The sequence below is a fragment of the Haemaphysalis longicornis genome, unplaced genomic scaffold (assembly GCF_048455015.1).
Source record: "Haemaphysalis longicornis isolate Haplotype H1 unplaced genomic scaffold, Haemaphysalis longicornis Haplotype H1 scaffold_9, whole genome shotgun sequence".
NCBI classification, from domain to species: Eukaryota; Metazoa; Arthropoda; class Arachnida; order Ixodida; family Ixodidae; genus Haemaphysalis; species Haemaphysalis longicornis.
Window position 1 is genome coordinate 121,871,267 of NW_027526460.1, and position 26,269 is coordinate 121,897,535.

The 26,269-nt window shown below is 48.9% G+C and overlaps 1 protein-coding gene across 2 annotated transcripts; it reads right to left on the reverse strand.

Annotated features, from left to right (window-relative positions):
• Positions 1-278: 278 nt before the first annotated feature.
• LOC144152063 (thiol S-methyltransferase TMT1B-like) lies at positions 279-16,486 on the reverse strand. 2 transcript variants are annotated; one of them, XM_077683261.1, is made up of 4 exons: positions 16,120-16,486; positions 15,650-16,052; positions 9,600-9,749; positions 279-1,058 (listed from the first exon to the last, which is right to left on the reverse strand). In XM_077683261.1, exons 2-4 carry the CDS (start codon positions 16,025-16,027, stop codon positions 825-827), a joined length of 762 nt encoding a protein of 253 aa, XP_077539387.1. In that variant the 5' UTR covers positions 16,028-16,052; positions 16,120-16,486; the 3' UTR covers positions 279-824. The 2 variants fall into 2 exon arrangements, with proteins under 2 accessions (XP_077539387.1, XP_077539386.1); XM_077683260.1 differs by having other exon boundaries at positions 280-1,058; positions 15,650-16,485.
• Between the last annotated feature and the right edge of the window lie 9,783 nt (positions 16,487-26,269).

Here is a 26,269-nt window from a genome sequence, read left to right on the forward strand (position 1 = left end):
CGTCGCTCTTGGAGACTCGCCGCAACAGCCAGCCACTCTCCGGTGTGATTGTGTGGTTGGGTAGGGTTGTAAGGGCCCTCCCACAGAATGCGGTCCTGGCTTGGGGGAATAAGGCAGTGGTGAGAGAGTGGGACAGGGAAGTCTGGCGTTCGTTGGAATAGATGGAGCCGAGTGGGTGTGTGAAGAGTATGTGTTTCTGCCTGCCGAATGATTACTTGCTGGCGACTGGTAAGGCCGGAGTGGAGGGGAGGGAACATGCGACGTATGCTTAGAGGTCTGCTAATGTGGGGAGCGGAGGGTAGGACAAGGATTTGTGTCGCGGGCGTCGACAGGTGCCCGAAGGAGAGAGCCTCGCGGGGAAGCTGTTGTGTGCGTTCGTTTCCTACAACACCTGCGTGACCAGGGATCCAGTGGACGTGAAAAGGCCCTTTAACGTTGTTGAGGAGGCACAGTGCGGAGGGGAAGGTGAGTCCCTGAGCCAGATGGTAGCACGCTGACTTGGAATCGGTGTAGATATCGGTCGTGCGGCCGGGGATTGTGTTGTAAACAGCGGCAAAAGCGATGGCGAAAAGTTCGGCTTCTTCTGGGGAGGTGCAGCGTCAACCATAGCGAAGAGTAAAAAGCAACAAAATCGCCCCTGTGACCAGAACAATGCTTCTGAGGTAAGCAGCGACCACTGCAAGTGACGAGCTGCAAGTGTGACTTGCAGTGAGGTCACATTGTGATTCACTAATATAGTAACAATGATGGGGATGAGTAATAGTAGTTGTAGTAGTAGGTCGCTTTGAACGCGTTCGACCCGGCACGAAATTTGTTCAGTTCGTTCACGCGACCGCGTATCCATGGACGTGGCGAGACAAGATGGTGGCAATGTCGATGTACGACTCCCGCAGGTGCACTTGGGAGAAACCCGCACGCTTGATGAGCTCTCCAGAGTCACGGTTGAGGCAGCACCCGCAAAAGACGAGTCGCCACACGGGAGTAAAGACGTTCTGGAGGAAGAGGCCCAGGCTGCCGTTTGGTTGGGCGACGTGTTCGATGAATATGAGAAGGCCGCCCTAAAGGGTGAAAAGAGAGAAAAAAAGCTCCGTGGTAATACCTTTTTAAAGCAAAGCTTTCTACCTCTGCCAGCCAACTGTTCTTTCGCGGCGTGCGTGAAAATGAACTCCCAACGCGGCGGAGGCGGTTTCAATCACGGAGACACTGTAGATGGCGCGGCGAATTTACCCATCGTTCCCCGCGCGGAGGTGCCTGCGAGCGCGTCGGCGGTACGACTTTGTCGTGTGCTTTAGCGACGGTTGTTTTGGGCTTGTTGTGGCGGAGCTTGGCGTCCATTGGGCGCTGCCTTCGCACGGCTTGATTAACTTGTTCGACAACACCTCCAGGGTAACCCACACCTGACGGAATTATGTGGTCTTGCGGCAAACATACGTTAAGGATTGGTTTGCATGGTGGGAAAAAAAAATGTATAAACCACATACAGACATCTCGCCCTTAGAGAAACGCTACCTTTCGCGCACTGCTTGCCACGAATGGCGTTTTCTAAATTGGTGAGTACCAATTCGGTTGTGGTTTTTGATTCCCCCGCTAGGGAGGGGGAGGGCTTTTTGGCGCGAATCCAACATAACGGCTGACAGAATCTCTGGTTTCACTCTTTATAGAGCCTCGTGTGTGAATTTAAGTGACGTTGCATGGCCAATTGTTGTGGTGTCATTTAAAGTTTCGCTTTCAAACCACCTCCACAACGTGCATTAGAGCCAATTTTTTGAAGGTTCACACAAGGACGAATAATACCGTGAAAACCTATCATGAATACACAAGCAAACACAAACTACATAGATATTTGTGTATGAAGCAAAATAGAAACACTCTTCAAGACATATGGGTGAAGTGCACTTACCTGCTCACCTTCTGCCGTACTTTTACTTTATTAAAAGCAGCGTACCGCATTTCCTTCCTTCTAACGCACCTCTTCTCCGAGTGTAACGCGCAGGTAGGTTTACTTCTAAAAAATCCTAATAAATAATTTGACACCGGTTCTACCACGCACATGACACCATGCACCCGCAGGAGATGCTTTATTTTATGCACGCCACTGGGATAGCAAGTATTTGTTGTGTCTAATAAACTTGCTTATCCAGCCCTTGCTGGCCTTAAAACACTGGTATAGTCGATTTTCATTTTGAGCCTGATTTTAACGCGCACGCACTACTACAGGCTACTTTGAGCGGAAAAAGGTGCGCGTTAGAATCATGAAAATACGGTAATCATCACGCCATTTGTTACTAAGCCAAACATCAACCCTCGAAAACGACGAAGATACTGGTAGCCGGGTTTACATCACTCGGACGACAATGTGTCAAGACGTATGCGACGCATACGCGTACACATGCCACGGACGACGAATACGCGCGAATAATTTCGTCTTAAATGTGGCCATACCGCATTTCCGAAGAGAAAAATTACCTTTAAACTCGATGCAGGCATTAATTTTACAATAATTTCAAACAGAAAGGAAGGAACAGTAGCACAATTTTGAGATGTGGTAAGGGATAAAATTCAAAGCCTGTCTTAAAAAAAAGATTGAAGGAACAATTGTGGTGAAGGTGCGATACCTCAGAGTGTTATTAACTCGAGAATAATGACTCGAGAATACCCTCCTTTCGGATGTTCTGGGCTGAGAAGAAAAGGGGCTTTGTTTAATGGGAGCAACTACTAGCCCCAAACAGCATGGCCGATCCAGGACGCGGTGGGAACGGCGATCTAAACAAGGGTTTGAGGGGTTTACTGAACCCGCCCCGGAGGTAGCACAAGCTGGTGCGCACTGCAACATAACAATGCTTTTAGCAATAACAGACACTAAATAAAAAACCATGCATCCCTCCGTCTAACGGCGACGATGGTTGGACGCGACGCTTTCTCGTGATGAATTTTTTGGTCGGCCAATCCCGCAGTGCGAGTATGTTCTACTCTGAGGCACGCACACTTTTTGAGAATACCCACATCAACTCTCGGGTGTGCACTCCGTAGGCCTAACGTTTGGGTTTGGGGTGTAGGGCGGGAATCCGTACCTGCTGCTTGGCGTCCGGTTCGGCCATGTCAAAATGCAGCAATCAGATAGACGCCTGCTTCATAACGCGGTGGGCCGAGGTTCGATTCCTGCCACGGCATGATGATAATGAACAAACGTTTATTAAAGAGCAAAGGGGTAAGAGAAGGGGGGTGAGGTTAGTCTCCTATGTCCAGGAGACCGCGAGAGGACGCCGGCGTCACGGCCCGGTCGACCAGCATAGCTCGATCTTCAAGGTCGGAGCTGATCAGCAACCTCTCCCACTGCTCACGGGAAGGGGGTGGGGGTCAGTCGGGCAAGTAGGGGTGGAGAGGGTGGGCATTCAATGACAAGATGGAACGTGTCTAGTGGGGTATTGACATTGTTGACAGGCTTTAGGGTAGAGCTTTCGAGCAATGCGATGAAGACGTGGGCGTGCGTGAGGGAGGGGCGCGGTGGACGATATTTGTAGCGGAGGTGCCTGGAGTGGGTGAGAATGGCTTCAGTGGTGGTCAGGGGGTCGGTGGTGATGTCTTCCGTGGCTGACGATTCGGATGCTGAGGATACCGGTTGTGAATCTCGCGGGCTGCAGCATGGGCTGTTTCATTCCCCAGCAGGCCGGTGTGAACAGGTGTCCATATTATTGTGATGAATAGTTGAGGGGGAAGCTTTTGCAGAAGGAGAATCGAAGCGTTTTTTTCTTTCACTTCACCCAGGATCATTCGTCATCATCGTAAGAGAAAGTTGGCTTTCCTGCAGGGCGCATTGGCGTACAATGGCATCAGTAAGGACACTAAAGCTTTTTGCGTTAAACTTGACAATTTGGTCGCGCAGAAAACGCAACATGGGGCGAAAGAAGTAAATATACCTGCTTTTCCACAGCCTGCCGTCTGGCCATATCTCCAGGACGACTGGTTTCAGCCTGTCGCGTGTGCTGAAGTGCACTCACAGACGACCCAGCTGGCGAGCTATCCAAGGCGAAAGTAAGAGACCCGGCGCCGGCTAAGCAGCCGTTAAAGCATCGCCTCGTTACATGGTACCGCAGCGACGGGGCTAGTTCTGCAACGGCTATCATTCGGAATTTAATTTTATTGATTACCCCTCTTCCAATTGCACTAAGATGTGCTTCCCCACCCCTGCGCTTCTGTGAACTTTCGAAGTTTTTTCGGCCGGCATCAGTACTCATTTCTCTCTCCCTCTTAAGAAAGCACCCTCAAATGAATTTTTTGTGCTCTGCAGTACAACGAAAAAAAAAAAGGCGCAGCTTGCACTAATGGTGCAAGGCTGGAGAAACAGCGCAGCTGGCGGCCCTTCTCCCTTCGTCGCAGACCCAAGTGTTCAACCTCATATTTATTTCTGAACTTGCTAGTTCTCCATGGCTGGCAGGCTCGGATCGTTTTGTCCGCAGGGTTTCACATCTCTCCCAAAGTGGACCGCGTTAGCACGGGCTAGAACCGGCGGCAACCAGGTTCGTGAACTCGGCGCCTGTAGCGCGTCTGGGCTCCCCTCTTCAGGCGCAAACGCGCTTAAACAGGCGAGGAGAACAGCGCGCGAGAGATCACGCCACAAACGCTGGGCCGTTGGGTCGAGCTGGCCGATGCCGGGCACTTCTCACGAGGCGCACGCAGCCGTGCGCTCGGTTTTTTAAATGCGAATGCATTTCTTAGTCGCAGGTTGTCTTGCGTCGTTGAGCGGCGTGCGCCTAGCAACAGCTGTGGCGCGCGCCTAGCAACCGGAGCAGGTGCGGAGAGTAGCGGAGGGCAAGGGGAGAGGAGGAGCGCGCTCGGCGTATGAGGGCGCTCGCATCGCGGAGCTCGGGGTGGAGAGAGAGCTCGCGCGCGGGCTGGCGCGGGTCTCTCTCTCCTCTCCGCGTACCCCTCTCCGCTCGCTGCGCATATAAATGCAGGGAGCGTGCGCCTCTCTCCGTGACTGCTTGCCGACTGGCGCCTTGATAGCGATGGAAGTCGGTGAAGTCGAATCCCTCGCGGCAACGATACCGCAAAGAAGAATTCGGTGCACCCAATGCATTCGCATTTCCGCACGATACCCTTCGGGGAGGTGGGGGGATTTTTTTCTTGGTATTTTTGTGCGTTCCTCACCTGGCGCAAGCCTGTACGACGCCAGGATCCCCTCACGAGGCACACGCTCACGTGCGCCCGGCTGGGCTGAGTTTTCTTGTCAAACTCCACGGCGAAACTAAAAGGAGGCCGATTTTAACAGCTCTGCTGCTAAAATCTGGCCCCGATCAGTTATGAATCCTCTTAGATCAGTTATTAATCCTCTAAAGTACGGCGGGACGAATTGCTTTAGCTACTTATCAATGTAAGGTACTAATATTTCCACATGTTGTACCAGGTGCACTCTGGAGGTGCGACGGTAACCGGTGTCGGCGCACGCACAGACGGCGCAGCTGGCGAGCTATCCAAGGCGAAAGTGAGAGACCCGGCGCCGGCTAAGCAGCCGTTAAAGCATCGCCGCGTTGCATGGTACCGCAGCGACGTACCGCTGCCCGTACCGTAGGTACGGGCAGAGCACGAGTTGCAGCTTTTATGGAATGAAATTGGTCATTTTTTCTTTGCATGACGCCCGCATTTGGCGCCGACTTCAAACCAACACTTATTACAATCACCTCCATCTCCACCACATATCCCCTACTAACTACCCAATTAACTGCCCCCAATGCGATGAGCCCAACACCACAGCTCATCTCGTCTGGACGTGCCCCACCAACCCTCCACCACCCAGATCCCCCACCCTTGAGCAGTGGGAGTGCGCGTTGCAGAGCTGCCAGCTCGAAGACCAGGTGGCCCTGATCTCTCGGGCGAGGATGGCAGCCGCGGCGTGCGGCCTACCGGAATAGGATGGCCGCCCACAGCTCCTAACTCTTTTTCTCCCCTACCCCGTCCCTGTTGTTTCAATAAACGTTTTCTCTCTCTCTCTCTCTCTCTCTCTCTCTCTCTCTCTCTCTCTCTCTACCTTATAGTGGGTGGCTACAGTTTATAAACCCGATTCGGCCCGTATACGGGTCGAACAACATCTAGACTACCATGTCTACCACGTGTTGGGGAGCAATAAGCCCCATAGGAATCCCTGAGAGATGCCGAATGCTGTTTTTCCTCCTGTATTGGAAAACACCAAAAGCAGCTACGATTGAACCTACGTACTGGACAGCGAAAATTCCCGGTAGTCACCGAGCCGCCGCAGTGGGTGTGGATAGCTTTTCACAGCTGATGCTGAGGGCACAGCGTGCGGATCATAGTGTATCAACGTAATTTTTATAATAAATGATTTAATCTATCTCTAAACACACCAGAACAATTCAGCTTACCACCGATAACCATTCCACTGATCCGCACCTCCTACGCCTACGAAAGGCTCGAAGAAGCATGATAAAGCGATAGAAAAAAAGAAGCAACCGTGCCCTCAAGCTCCGCATAGCCCAAATTACTACCGAGACCACAAAATATGCACATCATCTAAGCAGATATAATTGGAATCAGTTTTATGACCAACTACAAGGCACGCTGAGCAATCGCTGATCTTGGCACACTTTCAGAAATTTTTCGGCAACGCATAAACCAAGGTAGCCACCACACATTATATATGCCGTCTTATTCACCAATACCAAGGAGACGACAAACAACTTCTCAGAAGCCTGGCCGACCGTTACATAGGTCCCATCCCCTATACCCTCATCTGGTCCCCGCCTACGCCGGTAACCCCAACCCAGACATGGACAGTCCCTTTACGGAGGCGGAAATAACCGCGGCTCTTCCCAACCTGAGAAGAAACAACGCCAGGGCACGAAAAAACCAACAAGACACTCATGAACCTAGACTATGATACCATAGAACAGTTACTGCAATACATCAACAAGAAATGGGAAAAGGGGGAAGTATCCAATTTCTGGAAACATGCCAACATCAGCTTAATTCCCAAACCTGCAAACCCATACATTTCGCGAACCTACGTCCCATTTCTCTGACGTCATGCGTAGGCAAGTTATATGAACGTACTGTGCACAATAGGCTTGACCCTCACCTCGAAGCCAATGATCACTGGCTTCACAGTATGTATGGCTTCCGCTCGCACCTCTCTACTCAATATATACCCCTGTAAATCAAAGAAGACATCCGGGACAATCTAAGCAGCCAACACAAAAGCGCCATTTTGGCACTGATGTCAAAGGGGCCTTCGATTATTTCACACACCATGCCGTATTAGAAGGACTACAGTCAACCCACCGTGGCGAGCGGACATACAACTTCGTGCAAAACTTCTTGACAGACCGCACAGCGACAACTGGCATCGGGAACCTCAGGACAGACAAACACCCGACACCACCAAAAAGATCACCCCAGGTTTGTGTCATATCACCACTGTTTTTCAATTTGTCCATAAACGACCTCCCAGCACAACTGAACAATATTCCAGGCATCAGTCACGGTATCTATGCCGATGATATCACAATATGGACACGCCTGGGCTCTGCCGACAGACAGCAAAACGGCTTGCAAGAACCAATTGAAACCACCGAACAGTACCTTCGCCGACGTGGCGTGCACTGCTCTCCAGATAAATCCAAATTACTGCTCCTCAAAAAACGAACCAGATGTCGATCCCCGGCGCCAGTTCCTGATATAGAACTTCAGATAAATAGCGCTCTAATCTCAAAGATAAAAACTCTCGGCCTACTAGGTCCTACGCTACAGCTAGATGGAGCGGGCATGGCAACGCCCCATAACCTGCAAACCAAAATAAATCAAGCTCTACATCTCACCCGCCGTATCACAAATCGCCGAGATGACCCAAAAAAACCGGACACCATTAAAATCGTGCAAGCTTTAATAACGAGTAGAATTACGCATGGGACGCCATATCTAGCCTTAAAAAATAACGAAAAAGAAAACCTAATATACGGATACGAAAAGTCTACAGGTTTTCTCTCGGTTTACCCCTCACTGCTTCTACAGACAAATTACTGCAATTATGTCTGCACAATGCTTGGGAGGAATTGGTTGAAATCCACAAAACTAGCCAATTGGAACGCCTAAAACTCACGAAGAGAAGACACACAGTACGAAAACTGGGTTACGAAGTCCCAACAGACAATAACGCTAAACAACGCATTCCTCCACATGTTAGAGAGAACAGCACTGTCGCCCCGGAACCAAGAAATATGCATGTGATCCACAACATAGCACGACGCGAGGCAAGAGTTCAAGCTCTTCGAACTGCTTGCGGAAAACGGCCTGACGTTAGGTACGTAGACGCATCAGTATGCACCAGTACATCAGGCAACGCCATCAGCATAGTCAATAATCAGGGATTGAAGCTAGCTTCTGGTTCGATACCTACCAAGGATATCGACACCACCGAAAAAGCAGCCAATGCCCTTGCAGCTACCACTGGCAAACAACATGTCACTGTCATATCAGACTCCCAGAGTGCGTGTCGAAACCTCCAAATTGGACGCATTTTATCAAAGCAGCAAACATTCTATCTACCTATCCTGATTTACTCGAAATTTTCGTAATTTTCATCTCTGTAAGGGAATGAGGCCACTCATGCCGCAGCCCGAGCTTACAGACACCGGCCGCCTCCTTCTGGGATACCAGCCGGTCCTTCCATAAGCCCAACACGAGAAATAATCCCCAGAAGGTACAGTGACACGTGACATCCTGTCCCACTACCGCTTGGGACGAAGAACCTTTCCGCCTCCACATCTCAACATGTCTCGCGAAGACACGGTCATCTACAGACAGCTCCCGGCTAGCACATTTCCACATGATGCATTACTATACTAAATAGTTCCAGCATTATACACATACAATTGTAAATTCTGCACAGAGCCTTGCATTCTTTACCACATGGTATGGGAGTGCCGCCACACACCATCCCTTGCCCCAAATTCAAATCCCTCATTTGAGAAGTGTGAGGGTCGGTTGACCAGCTCCAACCCAGATAACCAACAGCATCTGCTAGACCGGGCGAGACAGCCAGCCAAGAGCCATGGCTTCCTGGAAAAAGGAGGTCCCTTCCTTGGCGGTAAATCGAACAAATCTGACTGCTCGATTAAACGTTTATACCTTATCCTCCTCAAAGATTACATAAACTCCCTGCACACTTTGAACTTCGTACATCGGCACACATATCTTAACGCAGTAGTCGAACAGCAAGCTGTGCTCCGATGTAGCAGCAGTACAATAAACCCATGGGCTCCACAGGTAAGAGCAATATTCAATGCAACGCTTACCACTCAATCGTTGCATGAGTGGTATTGCACGAATATCAATGCTCGAGATATTTATTGGCCCTGAGGCAGAGCCTTCAGAAGGTTCGAGTACGCTGGCAAGAATATACTGTTGCAGCTGCAACCGTGCTTAACATACTGCAAGCCATTGGTGCTGTTCTGTGCAAATTTTCTTATTCCTAGGCTGGGTCGAAAAAAAGCCTGACTTAGCCGGTAATTGAGTTGAACTGGAAGAAAAACTGCATAAAAACCGCCCAAGTGTTAAAGAACAGGTGGTTTTACTAAGTCTATCCTCACCTTAACAAGGACTCGCCTGCATTCTTGCAAGACCCTTTCGGCATTGTTGACCGAGCAGAGCAGGCGCGTGATGACCACTACGTCGAAGTGGTGGTCGGGAACTTGCTTCATGTCTTCGCCGTAGCTTGGCACCCAGCGTTCCATCTCCACCTGTTTCGTGTGGGGAGGCAATTAAGTGCAAGCGGAGGTGAAATAAGCTGGTAACAGTCGTGGGCTAACACGGCGTTGTGAATGGTGGCTGGATAATGTAGGACGTGGATCTTCAATGAAGTTCTTCATCATGAGAGTCTACACCCGTGTTCTTGTTTTATCCCTTAACATATTGCATTACGTTGCACACGTACGAAGTATCAACTACAAAATGTAAGTTTCATTCAGTCAGATTTATCGGTAGCTTCCAACAAGTTCGGATACTTTTGAGGGGATGTTTTACCATTTGGGAGTAATTGCTGGTTTTATGCGGTTTTCATTCACAGAATCTACACTCGAAGAAAGGGGAAGGAGGGTGACTCATAAACTTGAGCCCCTTGACAAATTTAGTTTATACAACTACGTGCATCAAGACCTTCGTTCCATGCATCTTTTTGGAATGCCCAATAATTATCAGGTTTCGAACAAAACATTCAAATGACAGTTGAATCTTAGTGAGGGCTGAAATTGAAAATGTTTATCGCGAAGCTTTCAAGGTGCAAACAACATGCACAGGTGCACAAAATGCAAACAACGACGTCTGGGTCCTTAGCCTTCGGGCTAGTTATGGACCCATTCAAAACATAGCAATTGGTGTAGGGGCGTATCCGGGCGCATACAAAAATTCAAGCCAAAAAGGTATAAATGCAAAGGCAGCGTGTTAGCACCACAGCACAAAATTTTGACAAAAATTCAGCCAGAAAAATTCCGAATCACGGGAAAAAGCATGGCCATGCGAAAACGCTTGATCAAGATATTTGACTAGCCGGGAAACAAGCAAACACAGCGAATATTACAAGATTAGCCCTTGCGTCGCAATACATAAATATGATCAAAATGTGGTGTTTCACGCATGTAACGGTCGTGTTCCCATTGTCATGACGCATTGACACCGACTTGCTCACCTTTAAATTCTGATACATCTGATTTCTTTTTTACATGACTGCACAGACAGTTGTGCTGGAGCGTGTCCACGCATCTTCATAAGGCCAAGCAATGAGACGGTAAAAGCCAGCAACAAAAAGAGAAATTTAATGAGATGCTATGTTGCTGTCCGAGAGTTAAATCGTCCGTTTTCACCGAACAATACGGCAACAAACATTCTCACATTGATAAGAGACCTACAAATTGAAGGCTTCAAAGTTCGAATTGTTTGGACTCCAGGACACACTACAGGCGCAGAAGGCAACCGTATGGCACACGACGCTGCCAGGGAGAGGCTACAATCACCTCCCACGGTGCCCGCCACGCCCGTCCCCCCTCTCCAGGCAGACTGGCAACTCCAGCTTCGTCACCTCAAAAAGGAAAGCTGCAAGCGCTTACAGGCAGAAACTCCTGTTGGCATCCTTGCCCCTCTCAAGCGCTTATCGCGTCCCGGGGAAGTATTCGCCAATAAAGTGTATGCGAATGCAGCGTACACCCCCCACATTATTTATAAATGGACAGCTCCAGCAGGATCCGAATTGCGCCGATGCCCCCACTGTAGTCGTGAAGGCACACCAAATCTTTATCACTTAATTTGGCTTTGTCCATCATTCGACCGTAATCGCCACCAGCTTTTAACTCTAGGTCCCGCCCCTGTGACTGAACAGGAACATGTTAGTCGGGTCCGCGACGATCCCACCATACTAGAAGCAATCACCGAGTACACCCTTGAAAACGGACTCTACAAATTAGTGTAACGGCCTGGTAGACTTCCCCGTTCTACCTACAATGTGAACTGACTGCAGCGTGCACTGTTTTCAGTGTGAACCGCGTTGTCTACAGTGTGAACTGTACATTTAAGTGTGAGCTGTGCATTTTAGTGCCACTGACTGACTTTTATGTGTTCATTTTGTGATTAGGACGCCAAGACTGCAACTGTGTTCATTGTGAGAGTTGTTACCTTCCCCTTTTCCCCTCATCCTTACCCCCCCCAGGGCCCCATGGCCTCTCGTCTAATAAAGTTTTTCACTCACTCAGTTATACATGCGCCTGCAGAACGGGGAATGGCCGTCGTAAATAAATCTTTCTACTGACTCCTCAAAAACCACTAGACAAATACTGAAAAGATTACTAGGCGCGCAACACAAGATGCCTTCCACAAATATTTGTGCATTTATCTTCCTACAAAAAACACATCAGCCTAAGACGCCGATTGGTAACGTAGACAAACATTTAGCAAAAATCATGCACCCCAAAGTGTAACGACGACGATGACTAAACCCGAAGCTTTCTCTGGAGGGATTCCTTGGTTGTCGTCTGAGTGTGCACTTTCACTTGCACACGGTTCGGACTCTGACTCGTTGAGCTTTGACTTTGACTCGCACGCCATAAATCCCTCACAAAAGAGCAAGAGACGTCATTTAAGCAGCTACAGACCAATACTTTTCCTCTCCCTACCAGGCTTCACGCTATATTCCCTACAACGTATACATCCACTTGCCCTCACTGTGGAGAGCTCTCAACCTTATATCACGTGGTGTGGGCTTGTCAACACAATAAGAATATAGACACAATACGAAATCCAACTTTAGAGCAGTGGGAGTGAGAGCTGGCCAGCTCTGATCCTGATCGTCAGCTTCGGATCATCAAGAGGACGAAGGCGGCACCAAGGTCTACTGGGCCCGGGTCCTGGACCAAGGACTCTACTCACAGCGCTCTTATTTGATATCAATAAAAGTTTTCCTCCTCCTACTCTTCGCACGCAGTGCGGACTTTTTATCGCAGGGCTTTGAATTTGACCCTTCGCCATTTGGTTTCCTACACTCTTAGGCAAAAAGGACTAAAATAGGGGCTAAAATACAGCCGTTAGTCTTCAGGGGCAACTGTCCATCTTCAAGGGGAGTATCTGCGGCAGAGTATGTGCTATGTGCACAAATTCGGACTAACTGTTCGTCCCCGCCGATCGCTAAGGAGTAACGGGAAGACGAACGCATGCAGTTAGTCTCTTTGCTGCGTCGTTAATCACCTCATGGCGTCGTCGTTGCCCTTTCGCGCATATGTCTGTGAACAGTTTTAGATTTGCGAAACACACGTCATTGCAGTCAGCAGGTCCTTTAGATGGTGCCATATGAGAAAATATCGATGTTAATTATAAGAAAATCGCCTAGGGTTAACAGACCGCCGGGTAATGGCAACGAGCGGCGAAGCGCGATGACCAGACGCTTCTCGGTGAGGTTATGTTGATACGCTGTGTTGCATACGATTCGTGCGCGGTAATAACGTTCAATGAAAGCTTTCAAGCGCGTTAACAGTAACACAAAAATTAGTGACAATAGCAAACGTGGATTCCTAAGCGTAATGAATATGTAAATGTTTAACAGACGAGACAATACGTAGTAGTTGCTGATGACAACTGCAAAATAAAAATGCTCGCTACAGGTAACCGTCTCGAAGTTATCTTTTGCGCTCTGTACATAATTGCCTTGTGCACCAAAGCTATGACAATGCTGCAAGTGCTATAAAACCCGCTTGCATTTACCAGTCGCAATCGTTTAGCGACGCGAACTTGAAGAATTCAGGCTAAAGAAACACCGAATTTGGTTTCGCCGATGCAGGAAAATATGGTCTGCTTCCTTATTCTAACACTCAAACAGACGACACCTTTCACACACGTTACATAGAGCACTTAACATATGTATCGAACACTAAGAATACACCTAGTTTGCGCTATTTGTGCGGAAGCAAATGAGTCGTCCGATCGCCCAGCTCCTACCTCAACTAGGCGACGACGAGTTCATGGTTATTTACGAGAAAAAACTATGGCTGTGAGGCTGTACTTACAATCAAACTGAGCAATAGTACCTAAAGTTAGCAAAGTGCTAAGCGCAAAGCGCAAAGCGCGAATCGCGGTCACGTTCGCTTGCACGGATAGAAATGCGGACTCGAGTTGCTATGGGTCTGCCGCGTTATGCACAGAACTAAACGCTGTACACTTGAATGTTATCTACTGCGACTTTTACCCGGCGGCGTCGATTTCATTGCGTCTATTTCCGGGCGTCGGTGGTTCGATCCCTGGTGGTGCTATCGTTTTTTATTTTTTCTGCGACTCAGCAGTTCGTCCTTGGGGAGCATCTGAACGGACCACCCGGGTTGGGGACTAACCGTTCGTCCCCTCGCAGTTAGTCCCCATAGAGACTAATGATTGTGGCAGAGACTGTTAGTCTCCCAAAGGACGAACTGCTAGTCCTTTTTGCCTAAGAGTGTACGAAGAAAGCTTCAGGTTTTGCAATCGGCGTCGTCAGATGGAGCAGCGCATAATTTTCTGTCTAATTTCGCACGTACATGCACTCCTCTCAACATACAAACTAATTCGACCCTGTTGGAATGGTGCAGTCGTATAGACGTCTGAGTTACAAGCAGCGTAGCAACACGGATTGTAGGCGGGCCAGTTGGTACTTTCCTGCGCTGTTTGTAACTCAGTTATGTACCAACTGGCCCGCCTACAATCCGTGTTGCGGGATAACCGTCGGCTTCATAACGTGAATGACGCAAGTTGGATTCCGACTACAGGAAGCGTTTTATTCTTTCCATTCAACCACGATCATCATAATCGTAAGAGATAGTTGACTTTCCGGCAGTGCGTTTACGACGCGACATGCGCCATCTGTGAGACATAGAAAGCTTTGATTTAACGATAAGAGAGTAGTAAACCCATTTGTATTAAAACTACCCCAACGATTACAAATAATGGTGCTGTTTGATTGAGTAGCCTCCAAAAACAAAGCGAAAAGGCCAATCTCCGATACTCCCCATAACTTCAGTAGTCAGCAGAAGTACGCAAGAAAAGAAATGACGTGGGTGGCGCACCTCCCTTATGTTCCGATTCTCCTGTCTGCCGTATTGAAGCTGGCAAAATTCTTGACCACAAATTTTGGGTCTGTGAGGTTGTGGTGGGCTCCGTAGAAGTTGCTGTAAAATCTCCAGACTCCCCGCGGTATCTGAAACTTTCCAAAGGCCATTAGGCGCAACCCGCCATTTAAGCCACATTTCATCGCAATAAACCGGTGACTCCCCTCTTCACAGCTCTTAGAGGTGCGTTCTGTGAGTACTGTGGGCTATTTGCCCATGAGTTTGCTGGAATGGGTGACTTCTAATGCATAAAGTGCGTGACGGAAGCTTTCTCCAATTTCAAGAAAGCCAAAGTTACCTTGAAACGTCAGGCTATTCGCAGCTATATAATCAGAGGTGTACATGATTGTCAAAAGAAAGTACCGATAGAGCGTTTTTCATCAAATGAGCGACGTCTCAAGGAGCCACTTCAAAGAAATGAAAACAGGCTAAAAGGGAAAGTTTGGCGAATTGGTACATTTTAAAAAAGTGAAGAACATTGCGATAACGGCGAAACGGCAGCGCTATCTGTTTGTTCTCTCTTCCTTGTGTTTTGTCGTTTTCGCCGCGCGGTTCTTTTCTTGAAAAATCAAAACAGTTTTTCTAGCGCATGAAGAAAACGAGAATAAGGTTTTGCAATACTTCTGCAGTAATCTACATCATGGTTTCAGTAAGTTCCTAGCCCCTTCTACAACCTGCCCCATAACCAAAGTTTGTATTCGGCGCAAGTTCGCGAATTCAAGCAGGAGCGAAATGCCAGGAACTATAGTGTATTCGGTTTGGCCCATCTAACCTTCATAGCTATCGCTTCGAGCAACCCAGCACCCCAAATCTGCGGCCACAGCAGGGCCCTCTGCAGGCGAACAGCTTGCACCCTCAAGGTCCTTTTCCCCCACCTTTCCAGTCGTTTCCTCTCCAGGAAAAAAATAAAAAAAAGCAATTAGAGGGTAAATTGACGTACAGCTCGGCAACTCTGTGTAAGTTGACTGTATTGAAACATTTGATTCGAAGTGAATTGCTGATAATGTGCATTACCACGGAAAACGCACCTTCGGGTAATTCTTGAGAGTCTCCAGGAAGGCGCCCTCGAACTCGGTGTTGGGGTCGACGTTCCAGTACTTCACCTTCCGTTGCATGAACCTGAAGTTGGCTCCGAAACCGGCTCCTATTTCCAGAACCCGAATGGCGCCTTCGGCACGCAGCTCGGGGTCGTGAGACTCGACTTCGTTCAGCTTGGCCATCGTTGCGCGCTTGGTCTCTTCGAAGTCATCTGGCCAGAGAAGCGTCAGGACGCCAAGAAGGCGCACGAACAGCCACTGGCGCAGACGCGTGCACAGCGACAGCGGCACGCAGAAGACTGCGCCCAAGATGAGCACGGTTGCGAGAAATGCGTGCTCGAGAGCACGGTGACGTGGCGATTTGGCCATGACGCTCTCTGCTTTCTCCAGCCAACTGCAGCAGGAATGAGTACGGAAGCGCCTTGCCCACAGCGCGAACTCGTGCCGTGTACGATGGTTACCTGGCGGGGAATCTGTGCGGCAAACGAAGACGAGGGCCAGTGATGGAAGCTGTGCTCGCCGAGGGCACGCCTACTTGCAAGCGCTTCTGACTGGTCCGAGGCACAATCGGACGGTCGTATATGACTGGCGCACCGCGCCCATTCCATTCAGGAAGTAAGACACATCTAGAGTGTTCTAGGTAGAATAATCTGGAAGGTGGGGCAGGTACGCGCGCCGGCCCGCCGCGACGTCGAGTGTCGACCGAAACAGATAAAAGAGTTTACGCGCCCTTTCGGCCTTGCCAAAGCGGATGTCCAGCGAAGCTTTGTAGCACATGACTTAGAGGTGACACGAAATTTAAGTGGAAGGTGTAGAGAAGTGTTATTTCCCTTGAGCGTTCTTGGCGGTCATTCCTATGAAAAACACATGCCATACACGCGGATACTTTTATATTGATTCTACTGATCTTGACAAATGTGTCTATCTTTCTTTTTTTCCAGTGTATAGCCCTGTCTTGGACTGTGTTATTCTTTGTATAATACCTGATAGCATGCGCAGTTTGTGTAATGCCGAATTACGTGTAGTACCACAGTACGGCTTCTGCGTATTTACTGTGTTGGCAGTTAATATTTGGTCCATTTTCTTTCTTCTTTTCTTTATTATTATTTTTTTTTATTCTCTCTCTTTTGCTCTTCTTTTCTTTTCAATATACAAGTTGTATTTGATGTTGCCGTTACGCTGCCCAGTGCTTGGGGGCTTGCAGCTCTGTCAAGCTGTCGATTTTTGACAGCTTTTACTGCTCGCTCCCAGCGTCATGTACGTTGTGCAAGATGCGAATAAAGACAAACAAACAAACAAACAAACAAACAAAATATAGCCAATCCAATAAAAATGCTTATTGAAGTTATGCTACGTATAGCCTTGATTTCCAAATTGTGTTCTGAACGGCGCGCGACTTTGGCGGTGACTGCGTTACTGCGTTCTATTATCACACTCACCGAGAAGGTTGTTTTGCAACGCCGCGCACGCTTGGTTGGATGCCCTATCAGGCGCGCACTACGTCACGCACTATATCGTATACATTCACAGAGCCACATACCTCGTACGCGAGCGGCGAGATGCGTTTGCTTTTTCTGTTTGCTTTTGTTGTTGGCTCTCTCGCTCTCAGGTTTTGAGGAGTTTCCTCTCCGACGCGGGCGGCGATATGCATTTGCTTCAACGATATACCCTAGATTCTAGCGGCAACAGCTTCGCTTAAAGGCCAACTGAACTCAAATTTTCGACAACGTAAAAATAATGTCACCTTATAGTACACATAAAAAGGGTGCGAAATGCAAAATACTGCGTTTCAAACATGAACGCGCGCGACGCAAACGGCTCGCGAAATTGGCGTTTTCGGAACCGAAACTGAATAGAAAAGGCGGCCATTACCGGCGGCCGGACGTGACGTACGTGAGGGAACGGAAGCGGCCGCGCTAGCACCGACGGCCGCTCACAGCCGCCTTCAAATGCACGTGGTAGCGTCGCGGTTTGGCACTGTTATTTCCACAGACCTTCCACCAACGTTTGCCCATGATAATGGAGTTATGCCCAATTCCGCCATCGCGTTGCTATCAATCGAGGTGAAGTAGACCGTCCGACAGTAATTTTTTTCCACCAGAATAACTGCCTGAGTGGCGATTCTTGGCATTGCGAGTAAAAAAGCGGACCCTGATTTACAAAGCTACCTGCTTCTACGATATCGAAAAGTAGCTTTCGTTAGCCGGCGCCTCGGAAATCACATCGCTCAGTTTGAAGGGAACAAACTGCAAGCAGGCGGAGATCAATCACTATTTCTACAATACATTAGGTACAGACAGCTTCGTGAATATCGGCCCAGTATTTTTCACCTTGCTGCACATCGAGAATCGATTTTAAAAAGTGGTCTGAAACTATAAGCCAGCTTCCACATCTAAATGATGTACTAAAACACGAAAAAGTTTCCTATATGTGGCACTGTTTTCTACTTTCACCAGAGGCATGTGCTGCTGAAAACACTTTACTTTCAAGTGAACTATATCTGACGCTCTACCACTAGTAAATACTTCCCTTGAGAATTGAACAAAAAATCTAGTTTATTGTTTAGGAGAAAAGCAGTTTCGTTAGCTTTCGCACTTCGCGAGGACGACGGCCGATATTTGTGCGGATGTATTTGTTACTACGGGAAAGGCTGATTTTGGTTCGCTTAGCGAGTGAGGCAAAAGACGCCAAAATGTTTATACCTGCGTGTACAGCAACTCTAGTTAGGTCGTGAAACTTTTGGAAAGGTCTAAAAGGTGGCGTTGGGCCAGCCCAAATTATGGCCGATATTGGACGGGGAAGTGCAAATGGTCAAGAATTTATAATATATCTTTCTGTGGTAGGTGCAAAAGAAGTGACAAATGTAGGGCAACTGCTCGTTTCGCGCTTTGTTTTCCCTTGAGTAAAAATATTTTCAAGTAAAAATAGTTTGTAGGCTTCTAACCTCTTTCATTGCATTGAAAAAAAAGGCGGATATTGCTACCTATGCGGTTAGTTTTAAACATGTGATGATGACGGCGGTACAGCGCGCTGGTGTAGCAGAGAAATCCCGGCCGAACGCATCCCTGCAGCCGGCGCAGCGCCATGCAAGTCGCCGGCGAAGTGCGAGCTTCACGGGACAGGTTCCCCAACCTCCGTCACAAGGCCACTCGGAACTGGTTTCGGCGACTCTCCGCCAAGTACATACGTCGTCTGCTCGGGGGTGCTTTGAATGAAGGTACCTGGCGTGATCTGTAATACCGGAGCTAAGGATTTCGCCATGGTGACTTTAAGAGCATAGACTACTTATCTGGATCAAATTTGGACAAACAAAAATTTGAGTGCAGTTGGCCTTTAAGAAATAGCTGCGGCTTAGCTCCGGTAACCCTGCATGTGCAAAGCGAAAGCTTGGCTTAGCCTGAATAAATCTTGGCTTCAATTGGTTAACCTTTGATTTATCTATAATTATTATACTATCCGCCCAAATCCTGCCTTAGACTATAATTCTGATCCCGCATTTTCAGAGCCAACCGGCTCGCTTGTCCTCAGCCTCCGACACTAGCTTCGCGCGCTTGACATTCCTCCAATGAAGGAGCCCGCTGGTCGATATCCCAGGGGTGGTAAGACGCCGCTGGCCGACGACTACATCGATGGCTCGAAGCCTCGAACTCCCGCGCAATGCTGAGACAAGAGAAGACGGCTTCGCGCCGCTCTCTTTCATGGGCAAGCTCGCAATCACTCGGCTAGTCACGCGGCCTGGCGGCGAACAAGCTGCGGAGAGCGCATGCGCCAAGCCGGCAGTGGCGCCGGGGCCGGGCCGCTAGCATGGATATGGTCCCTAGAACTAGGGACCATAGCATGGAGATAGGCCCGGCACGTCACGTGATGCGTTTCCAGCGGTACGGCGCAGCAGAGGTCAAATGAAGATCAAATCATCCGCGAAGGCGAAATCGCTCGACGAGATTAGTAGACTTTTGCTTCAAAACAGCAGCGCAGAGAAAGATAGCTTTGAAACTGAATCGATGTCCAGCTTTTCTGCGGGCTGACGTTTCTTTTGTTCTGCGTTTTCTGAGTGGACCATGGAGATGCAACGGCGGCGACGAGGATGGGATCTGAAAAAATTGGGCCCACCTCCCCGCGAGGGGGACTCTAGTAAATGCGTCGCATAGGGGGTGAGTGTATTGCGTTAACGTTTAGTGTTTGGGGAGTTGGTGGTAGTGAATGCGTTGTATCAGCAGCTTCTTGACGTAGTTTGAATGAGTCAAGGATATAAGGCGCGTTCGTAGCCTCCCATTCTGTGTCGGCTTAGTGGCGCAGTGGGTAGAGCACCATGTACATTGCGTTCCGCCCGCAGGGTCGAGGGATCGAAACCAGGCGCCGGATAGTATTTTTTTTATATGGTGTAGGGGGAGGGGTGCGGACTACGACTACGGACGTCAACGCGGGTGACATCGTGAGTTACTGAAATGCTCTGCATTTAAAAATAAGAGACGTTGGGGGGCTATGTAGTGCGACCACGTGAGTGCGACGGTTGCTCAACTACGGGACAACTCCATAGGACAGGGACGGTGAAGGTTACCACCGGAGTTTCTTCTCGGTTATGAAATACGATCCCTGCTGCACGCGTGTTTGGTAATCGAGTATCATTTATGCTAGTTATCTTGCACGGAGTTCTTCCCTAGTGGAACAATGATCGTACTAATTGCCACCCAACTTCCCTTCTTTCGCTGTCAAGAAAGAAGAGCATATGTTGTTGCGGCATTGAGTCCGCAAGGGTGGAAGATTTTGATAGCAAAAATAGATATGCCCACGCCATATTACTTGACTTGCGACGAAGCTGTAGCCACTCTGGTCGCTACATGCGATAAATTAGGCCAGGAATACGACATGCTGGTGTCTGTAGAAGTGTTCTTGGCAGTGAGTCATTTCTACTGGACAACACCAATTACAGTTGAAGAATGACACAGTTAACCTCTGTGATCATTTTAAAGGAGTTCTCACACAACATTATGAAGGCGAGATAACTTCCGAGATAGAGTGATGTGAGCACCCATACATCATCTGCAAAATATCAGCGGCAAATACAGCCTAGAACACATTTAAAATCAATTTTAAAGTGTGCGAAACGCAACCGAGCAGCCAGCAGAGGACTTCGCGCAATCGACATTCCCTAGATGGGAATTAAATAAACGACACCCAAACCTGACGCGAGTTCGTGTTGGCCGCTTCCGCACTGCCGGCGTTTCTCGCCGGTTCGCCGCTCCGATTGGAACTTTTGCTGTACAGTTCTACAGCGATTCCAGACACTCTATTTTTATTGCTTTTTATTACACTGGACGCAAAAACGCGCCGGGGACACGACAAACGCACTGAGCGAGCCGCATGCACGGTCGTTGCGCAGGCGTATGCCATGGTCGCGAAGTGGCGCAGGCCGGCGCAGGTGGCTCGAGGCATGGCTTGTTGCCGCTGCTCGAAATGGACTCAATTCCCAAACAAGGCAGGCCATAAGAGAAAGGAGTAATGACGCCATGGAGAATCGCATTAAAAATCGTCATCTGCACCGCTTACGAGAGCGGCAATCGAATATGCGCCGCAGTGTCAAGCCTAACACATCTGTAAGCAGACCTGTAGGCTGACCGACCGGCTGCTCCCAGAGCGCGTCTCCCCACCCACTGTCTCGAGCGTCGCGCGTCGTTCTCTAGCCGCTGGGGCAATTTGTGCTCACGGCGCCTGCATCACGTCCACGGTCGCTTTTAATTAAGCGGCTGACGAGATCAGTAACTAGAGGCATCAGCAGACACTGCCGCCCACGCGGAATCGACAGTGCTACGGCAGCTCTGCTTTGTGATATCCATCCGACTGTCACGTGGGCAGCTTTGTTTATACCAAATCCAATCTTTATACCATGTTTACACCAAATCCAGGCACCCAATGAAACCGAAACTGGACTGGCCACATCAAAAACGTCTTTAATTAGAGAGCTTTAGCTGACCGTTCAGCGCAACTGGAGCCAATGCCATTCGCGGCCAAGCGTGCCACGCATGCGCAATGGCGCTCCCGCTTGCTATCTAAGCGGAGCAGACCATGAAAAACGGTCAGCAAAAACTCGCCATTAAACACCCGTCGCGCGCTGAAGATAATAAGGTTTCTACACGGGATGAGTAGGCCATTAGCTACTTATCGTAACAAAAAAGAACAAGGTGCAAAATTTTTATGTCAATGCCGCTTTACAGCCGCCTCAAACCCAGTCCGGGCCACCTCGCAATACAGCTTTTACTTTATTGAGGACATTTTTGCCCGTTTAAGAAATGTAGACTGTTCTATATCTCTTGACCTGGAAGACGCATGTGCAACCCAACACTACTCGCCAAAGCAGCGAAATGTTTGCGTCACTGGCGCGCGTAAGGGCATCTTTTGGTTTGATAGGCTACCGATCGCACGAACATCTGCACCGGCTATTTTCCGGAGAAAAATGGATAAGCCGTGGCATGCCTGCCGGGCTTGCAAGCTTATTTACACGACGTGTCTGTGTCAGAAGGACGAATGATAACGGCCAGCGATTCAAAAACGTCCTGATATCGCTTCCGGGTACGAGCAGTGAAACGTAGCCGTGATAAGCGCAAATGGCGCAGACCGGTTGCAACGTGTGTTGGGCCCTGAATTGACCGCGATTGTCCTCACCCTACAGACATGAACGTCATGGCTATTGTATACGGGTACGAAGCCCGGGCAATGTCGCTGCAACTGCGCTTATTTCTTGGAACGCTTTCGTTTTGCGCCAAGTTCCTGCCTGGCATGCCGAGAACGCTTTTCAAATTTTATCGGGTGTTGGAAAGGAATGTACGCTTGCACCGGAAAATCTCACAGCTAGCTGCATTTAATGCGGCGAAAGAAAGGCCTAAATTTGTCCATGTTTTTCAGCCTTCGGATAAAGTGTGCAGATATTCCTATAATTGTTTTTGTGTTTCGTAAGCATTCGAACGCCGCTTGTATTCGGGGGAAGTTCCTTTTAATCAAATTCAGCTGTGGCTAGGTAAGTTGGTTTGCTTAAACTCGTCTAATTTTCATGCTTTTGCCAATAGTTTGCATTTACACTGTTGTAGATACCAAATACGCAAATACGCATTTTTTGCAATTACATGGAGTTGAACGGTTGGCCCGTTTCGCGATACTTTTTATGTTATTTGTTTTTTATCATGAGGTGATGGCGTATAAGTTAGAGGGTGTGAAATATAGAGGCGGATGACATTAGAAAAAATGAAAGGAAGAAAGTTCAGGACAATCTGGTGCGCCAGCTGTTCGACTATCCTAGAACTACATAGAGAAGTGGGAAATCACCACAGTGGATGCTCGTGGCTCATAATATCAGAATCAGAATCAGAAAAAGAGTTTATTTGTTCGTTGATCATGTATACATGAGTGACAATACAGAAGGAGGTCCCAGAGCCAAGGGCTGAAAGGGGACCTCCTGTGAGTAAGCGCATAGTCAATGGTACATGAAATATTGGCAGTGGATCAAACAAATCAACAAAATTAACGCACAGTCAAGGGTAACAGAAGACAGGTAGTTGCATATCGACAATAAAAAGAGACAATGTGGTTACGGCTGTAGAAAAAATTCAAGAAGACCTCTTTTAAATACATGCAACGACGAAGAGAGTTTAACGTTAGTTGGCAGGGAATTACAAAACACGAAAGCGGCAAAGTTGGCAGTTTGTTTTCCATAATTAGAGTTTTCCATCCATAATTAGAGGCACGTTGCGCTGATGTTTGCCTCGCAAGCAGCAGCGCCGTATTCTCTGGTGGTTAGGGGGTCATGTCCAGTAGGAAAGGGCTCGGGTTCGGTTCGTACCATTACGCAAGTGTCGGCGCCCTGTCCTAGACAGCAACCGGCGGTATTATCGCGAGTCACGCACGGGCGCCCGCACAAGGAAGGCATCTAAGGTAACGTCACGATAACAAGGCCGAGAAGAACGAAGAGTATAAGTGGCACAGACGTTGATATTGTAGCCCACTATTCAGATCGCAGATAATACAAATGACAGGGAGGAACCGATGCATTCATTACGGCCGTCTTTCTTTACACCGTGTCTCAGTGTCAACCCCATAGATCGTTGGCACGACATGCTGCAGGAAGTGGTTGATAACGGGTCGAGGAATCGCCACTCCATTACCGATGCCCTAGCGTGCGCTTCAGACAACTGTAGTAGGAAAAGTGCTGCGCTCACAGTGGCCTGTGTCCTGTGAACCATGTGCAACGTGCCTATACGGCCATAACTGGGCACGTGTGTTCTCCTTTTACTATTGAAGGACCACCCCAGTGCCAAGACGCCGGGGTGGAACTATGGTAGCGCGTACAAGTATATATATATATATATATATATATATACAGTAACAAAGTTTTCCTGGACGCCGGTAGAATATACACAAAAATGGTTTCGACCACGGTAAAAAAAAAGAGAACAGATTTAATAACGTTTCGGCCGAGGGACCGGCCTTCGTCAGATACAGTGATGGCATTTGACCCTCGGCCGAAACGTTATTAAATCTGTTCTCTTTTTTTTTACCGTGGTCGAAACCATTTTTGTATATATATATATATATATATATATATATATATATATATATATATATATATATATATATATATATATATATATATATATATATATATATATATTCTGAGGCCGTAGATAGAAGGTGACGGGACCATTGCTTTCGCAGCTCCTTTATTCCGAGGCGTCAGGCGGGGGGAAGAACCAAGATGGCGACTCAGCGTCCCTGCTGATGATGATTAGCTGAAGACGAGGTTGTGCCGGTGATGATGAGTATGTACAGCAGATGATGCGGTAGCTGCAAGCTACTGGTGATGATGATAAATACCGATGGGGACAAATATCTCCTAGCAGGCAGCAAGACACAAACTCAGATCATACTATTGTCCCCCTCATTGAAAGAAGCGGCCGCCTGGCCGCGTTTCAGAGTTCGTCGCGGTGGTTAAAGGCCTTGAGCCGGGAAACGTGAACTATTTCGGTGCCACGATGGGGGCGGTCGGAACTTGGGCAAACCGGTGTGACGCGAAAGTTTACAGGAGAGGTCGCCTCGAGAACCTTGTACGGACCAAGGAAACGGTGCAAGAACTTCTCGCAGAGGCCCGGAACACGAATAGGCGTCCACACCAAGACTTCGTCACCGGGTCGGAATTGAGGAGAGCGATGCACAGTGTCGTAGCGTTGCTTTCGATCCTGTTGGCTCGCTTCAGTGCGCATGCGGTCAAGTTGGCGGCAGTGTTCAACGCGAGCGATAAATTGTTCGGGAGACGTCGCAGAAGGTGACACGGGAGCGGCGAAGAAGCAGGTATCCAGAGTGTGCGAAGGGTGACGGCCGTATACAAGGTAGTATGGGGAGTATCCGGTTGTGGTCTGAATTGCAGTATTGTAAGCATAGGTAACAGGCAGTAAGATGGCGTCCCAGTTGCGATGATCAGGTGGAATATACATAGAGATCATATCAGAGAGAGTTCGATGGAAGCGTTCTGTGAGGCCGTTTGTTTGGGGATGATAGCTGGACGTCATCTTGTGACAGGTGTTGGAAGCTGGAAGCAAGTCGGCGAGAATTTGAGATAGAAATGTCTTGCCTCGATCGCTTAGCAAACCGCAGGGCGCTCCATGGCGTAGCAAGATGTTGTTTAAGAAGAAGTGAGCGATCTCGGTGGCGCTAGCTGAAGTAAGTGGAACGGTTTCGGCGTAGCGAGTCAGGTGATCCACGGCCGTAACTATCCAGCGATGACCGGCCGCTGTCGGAGGCAAGGGACCGTAAAGGTCAATACCGACCACTTCAAACGGGCTTGCTGGACACGGAAGGGGCTGGAGTAGACCGGCGGGGGGTTTCCGGTGCTGACAAGGCGCACAAGAGGCGACGTATTTGGCTACACTCGTAGAAAGCGCTGGCCAAAAGGAGCGCCCTCGGGCACGGTCGTAGGTCTTCTGGAATCCGAGGTGGCCTGCAGTCGGGTCATCGTGGAACGCTTCCAAAATGCGTGGACGGAGGGAACGGGGCACAACCGGAACCCATCTAGCTCCATCGGTGTGGTGGTTGATGCGGTGCAGTGCGCCATCCAGAAGGTGGAACTGGCGCAGCTGACGACGTAGGCGGCTATTCGGTGCTCGTGTGGAGCCGGTGAGCCGATCGATTATTGTCCGACAATAACTGTCTGCGTGTTGAAGGGCAACCAAGTCGGGGGTATCGTTGATAGGAATATCGATGGGTGCAATGGGCAAAGGTGGCACATTAGAATGTCGGGCAACGTCATCTGAAGACTTCACCAGCGGACACCGGGAAAGCGCGTCCGCATCGAGATGCTTGCGACCAGACTTATAGATCACCGTGAAGTCATACTCTTGCAAGGGGAGAATTCAGCGCCCAAGTCGTCCTGACAGATTTTTCAAAGACCGCCAACACAGGGCATGGTGATCTGTAACGACTGTGAAATGTCGGCCGTAAAGGTATGGACGGAACTTTTGTACAGACCACACAACAGCCAGACATTTGTGCCCTGTGATGGGGTAATTTTTTTCTGCGGACATCAGAGAGCGGCTTGCGTAGGCAACCACTCGTTCACGCGAGTGAGCA

Bases quoted from the DNA above. Each gene is read 5' to 3' on its own strand.
- LOC144152063 (XM_077683261.1), bottom strand. From the start codon at position 16,027: ATGGCCAAATCGCCACGTCACCGTGCTCTCGAGCACGCATTTCTCGCA. The intron at 9,750-15,649 runs GTGCGTTTTCCG...CACACGAAACAG, and splicing joins CTCTCAAGAATTACCCGAAG to GTGGAGATGGAACGCTGGGT. The intron at 1,059-9,599 runs GTGAGGATAGAC...TTCACCCTTTAG, and splicing joins GCAGGCGAGTCCTTGTTAAG to GGCGGCCTTCTCATATTCAT.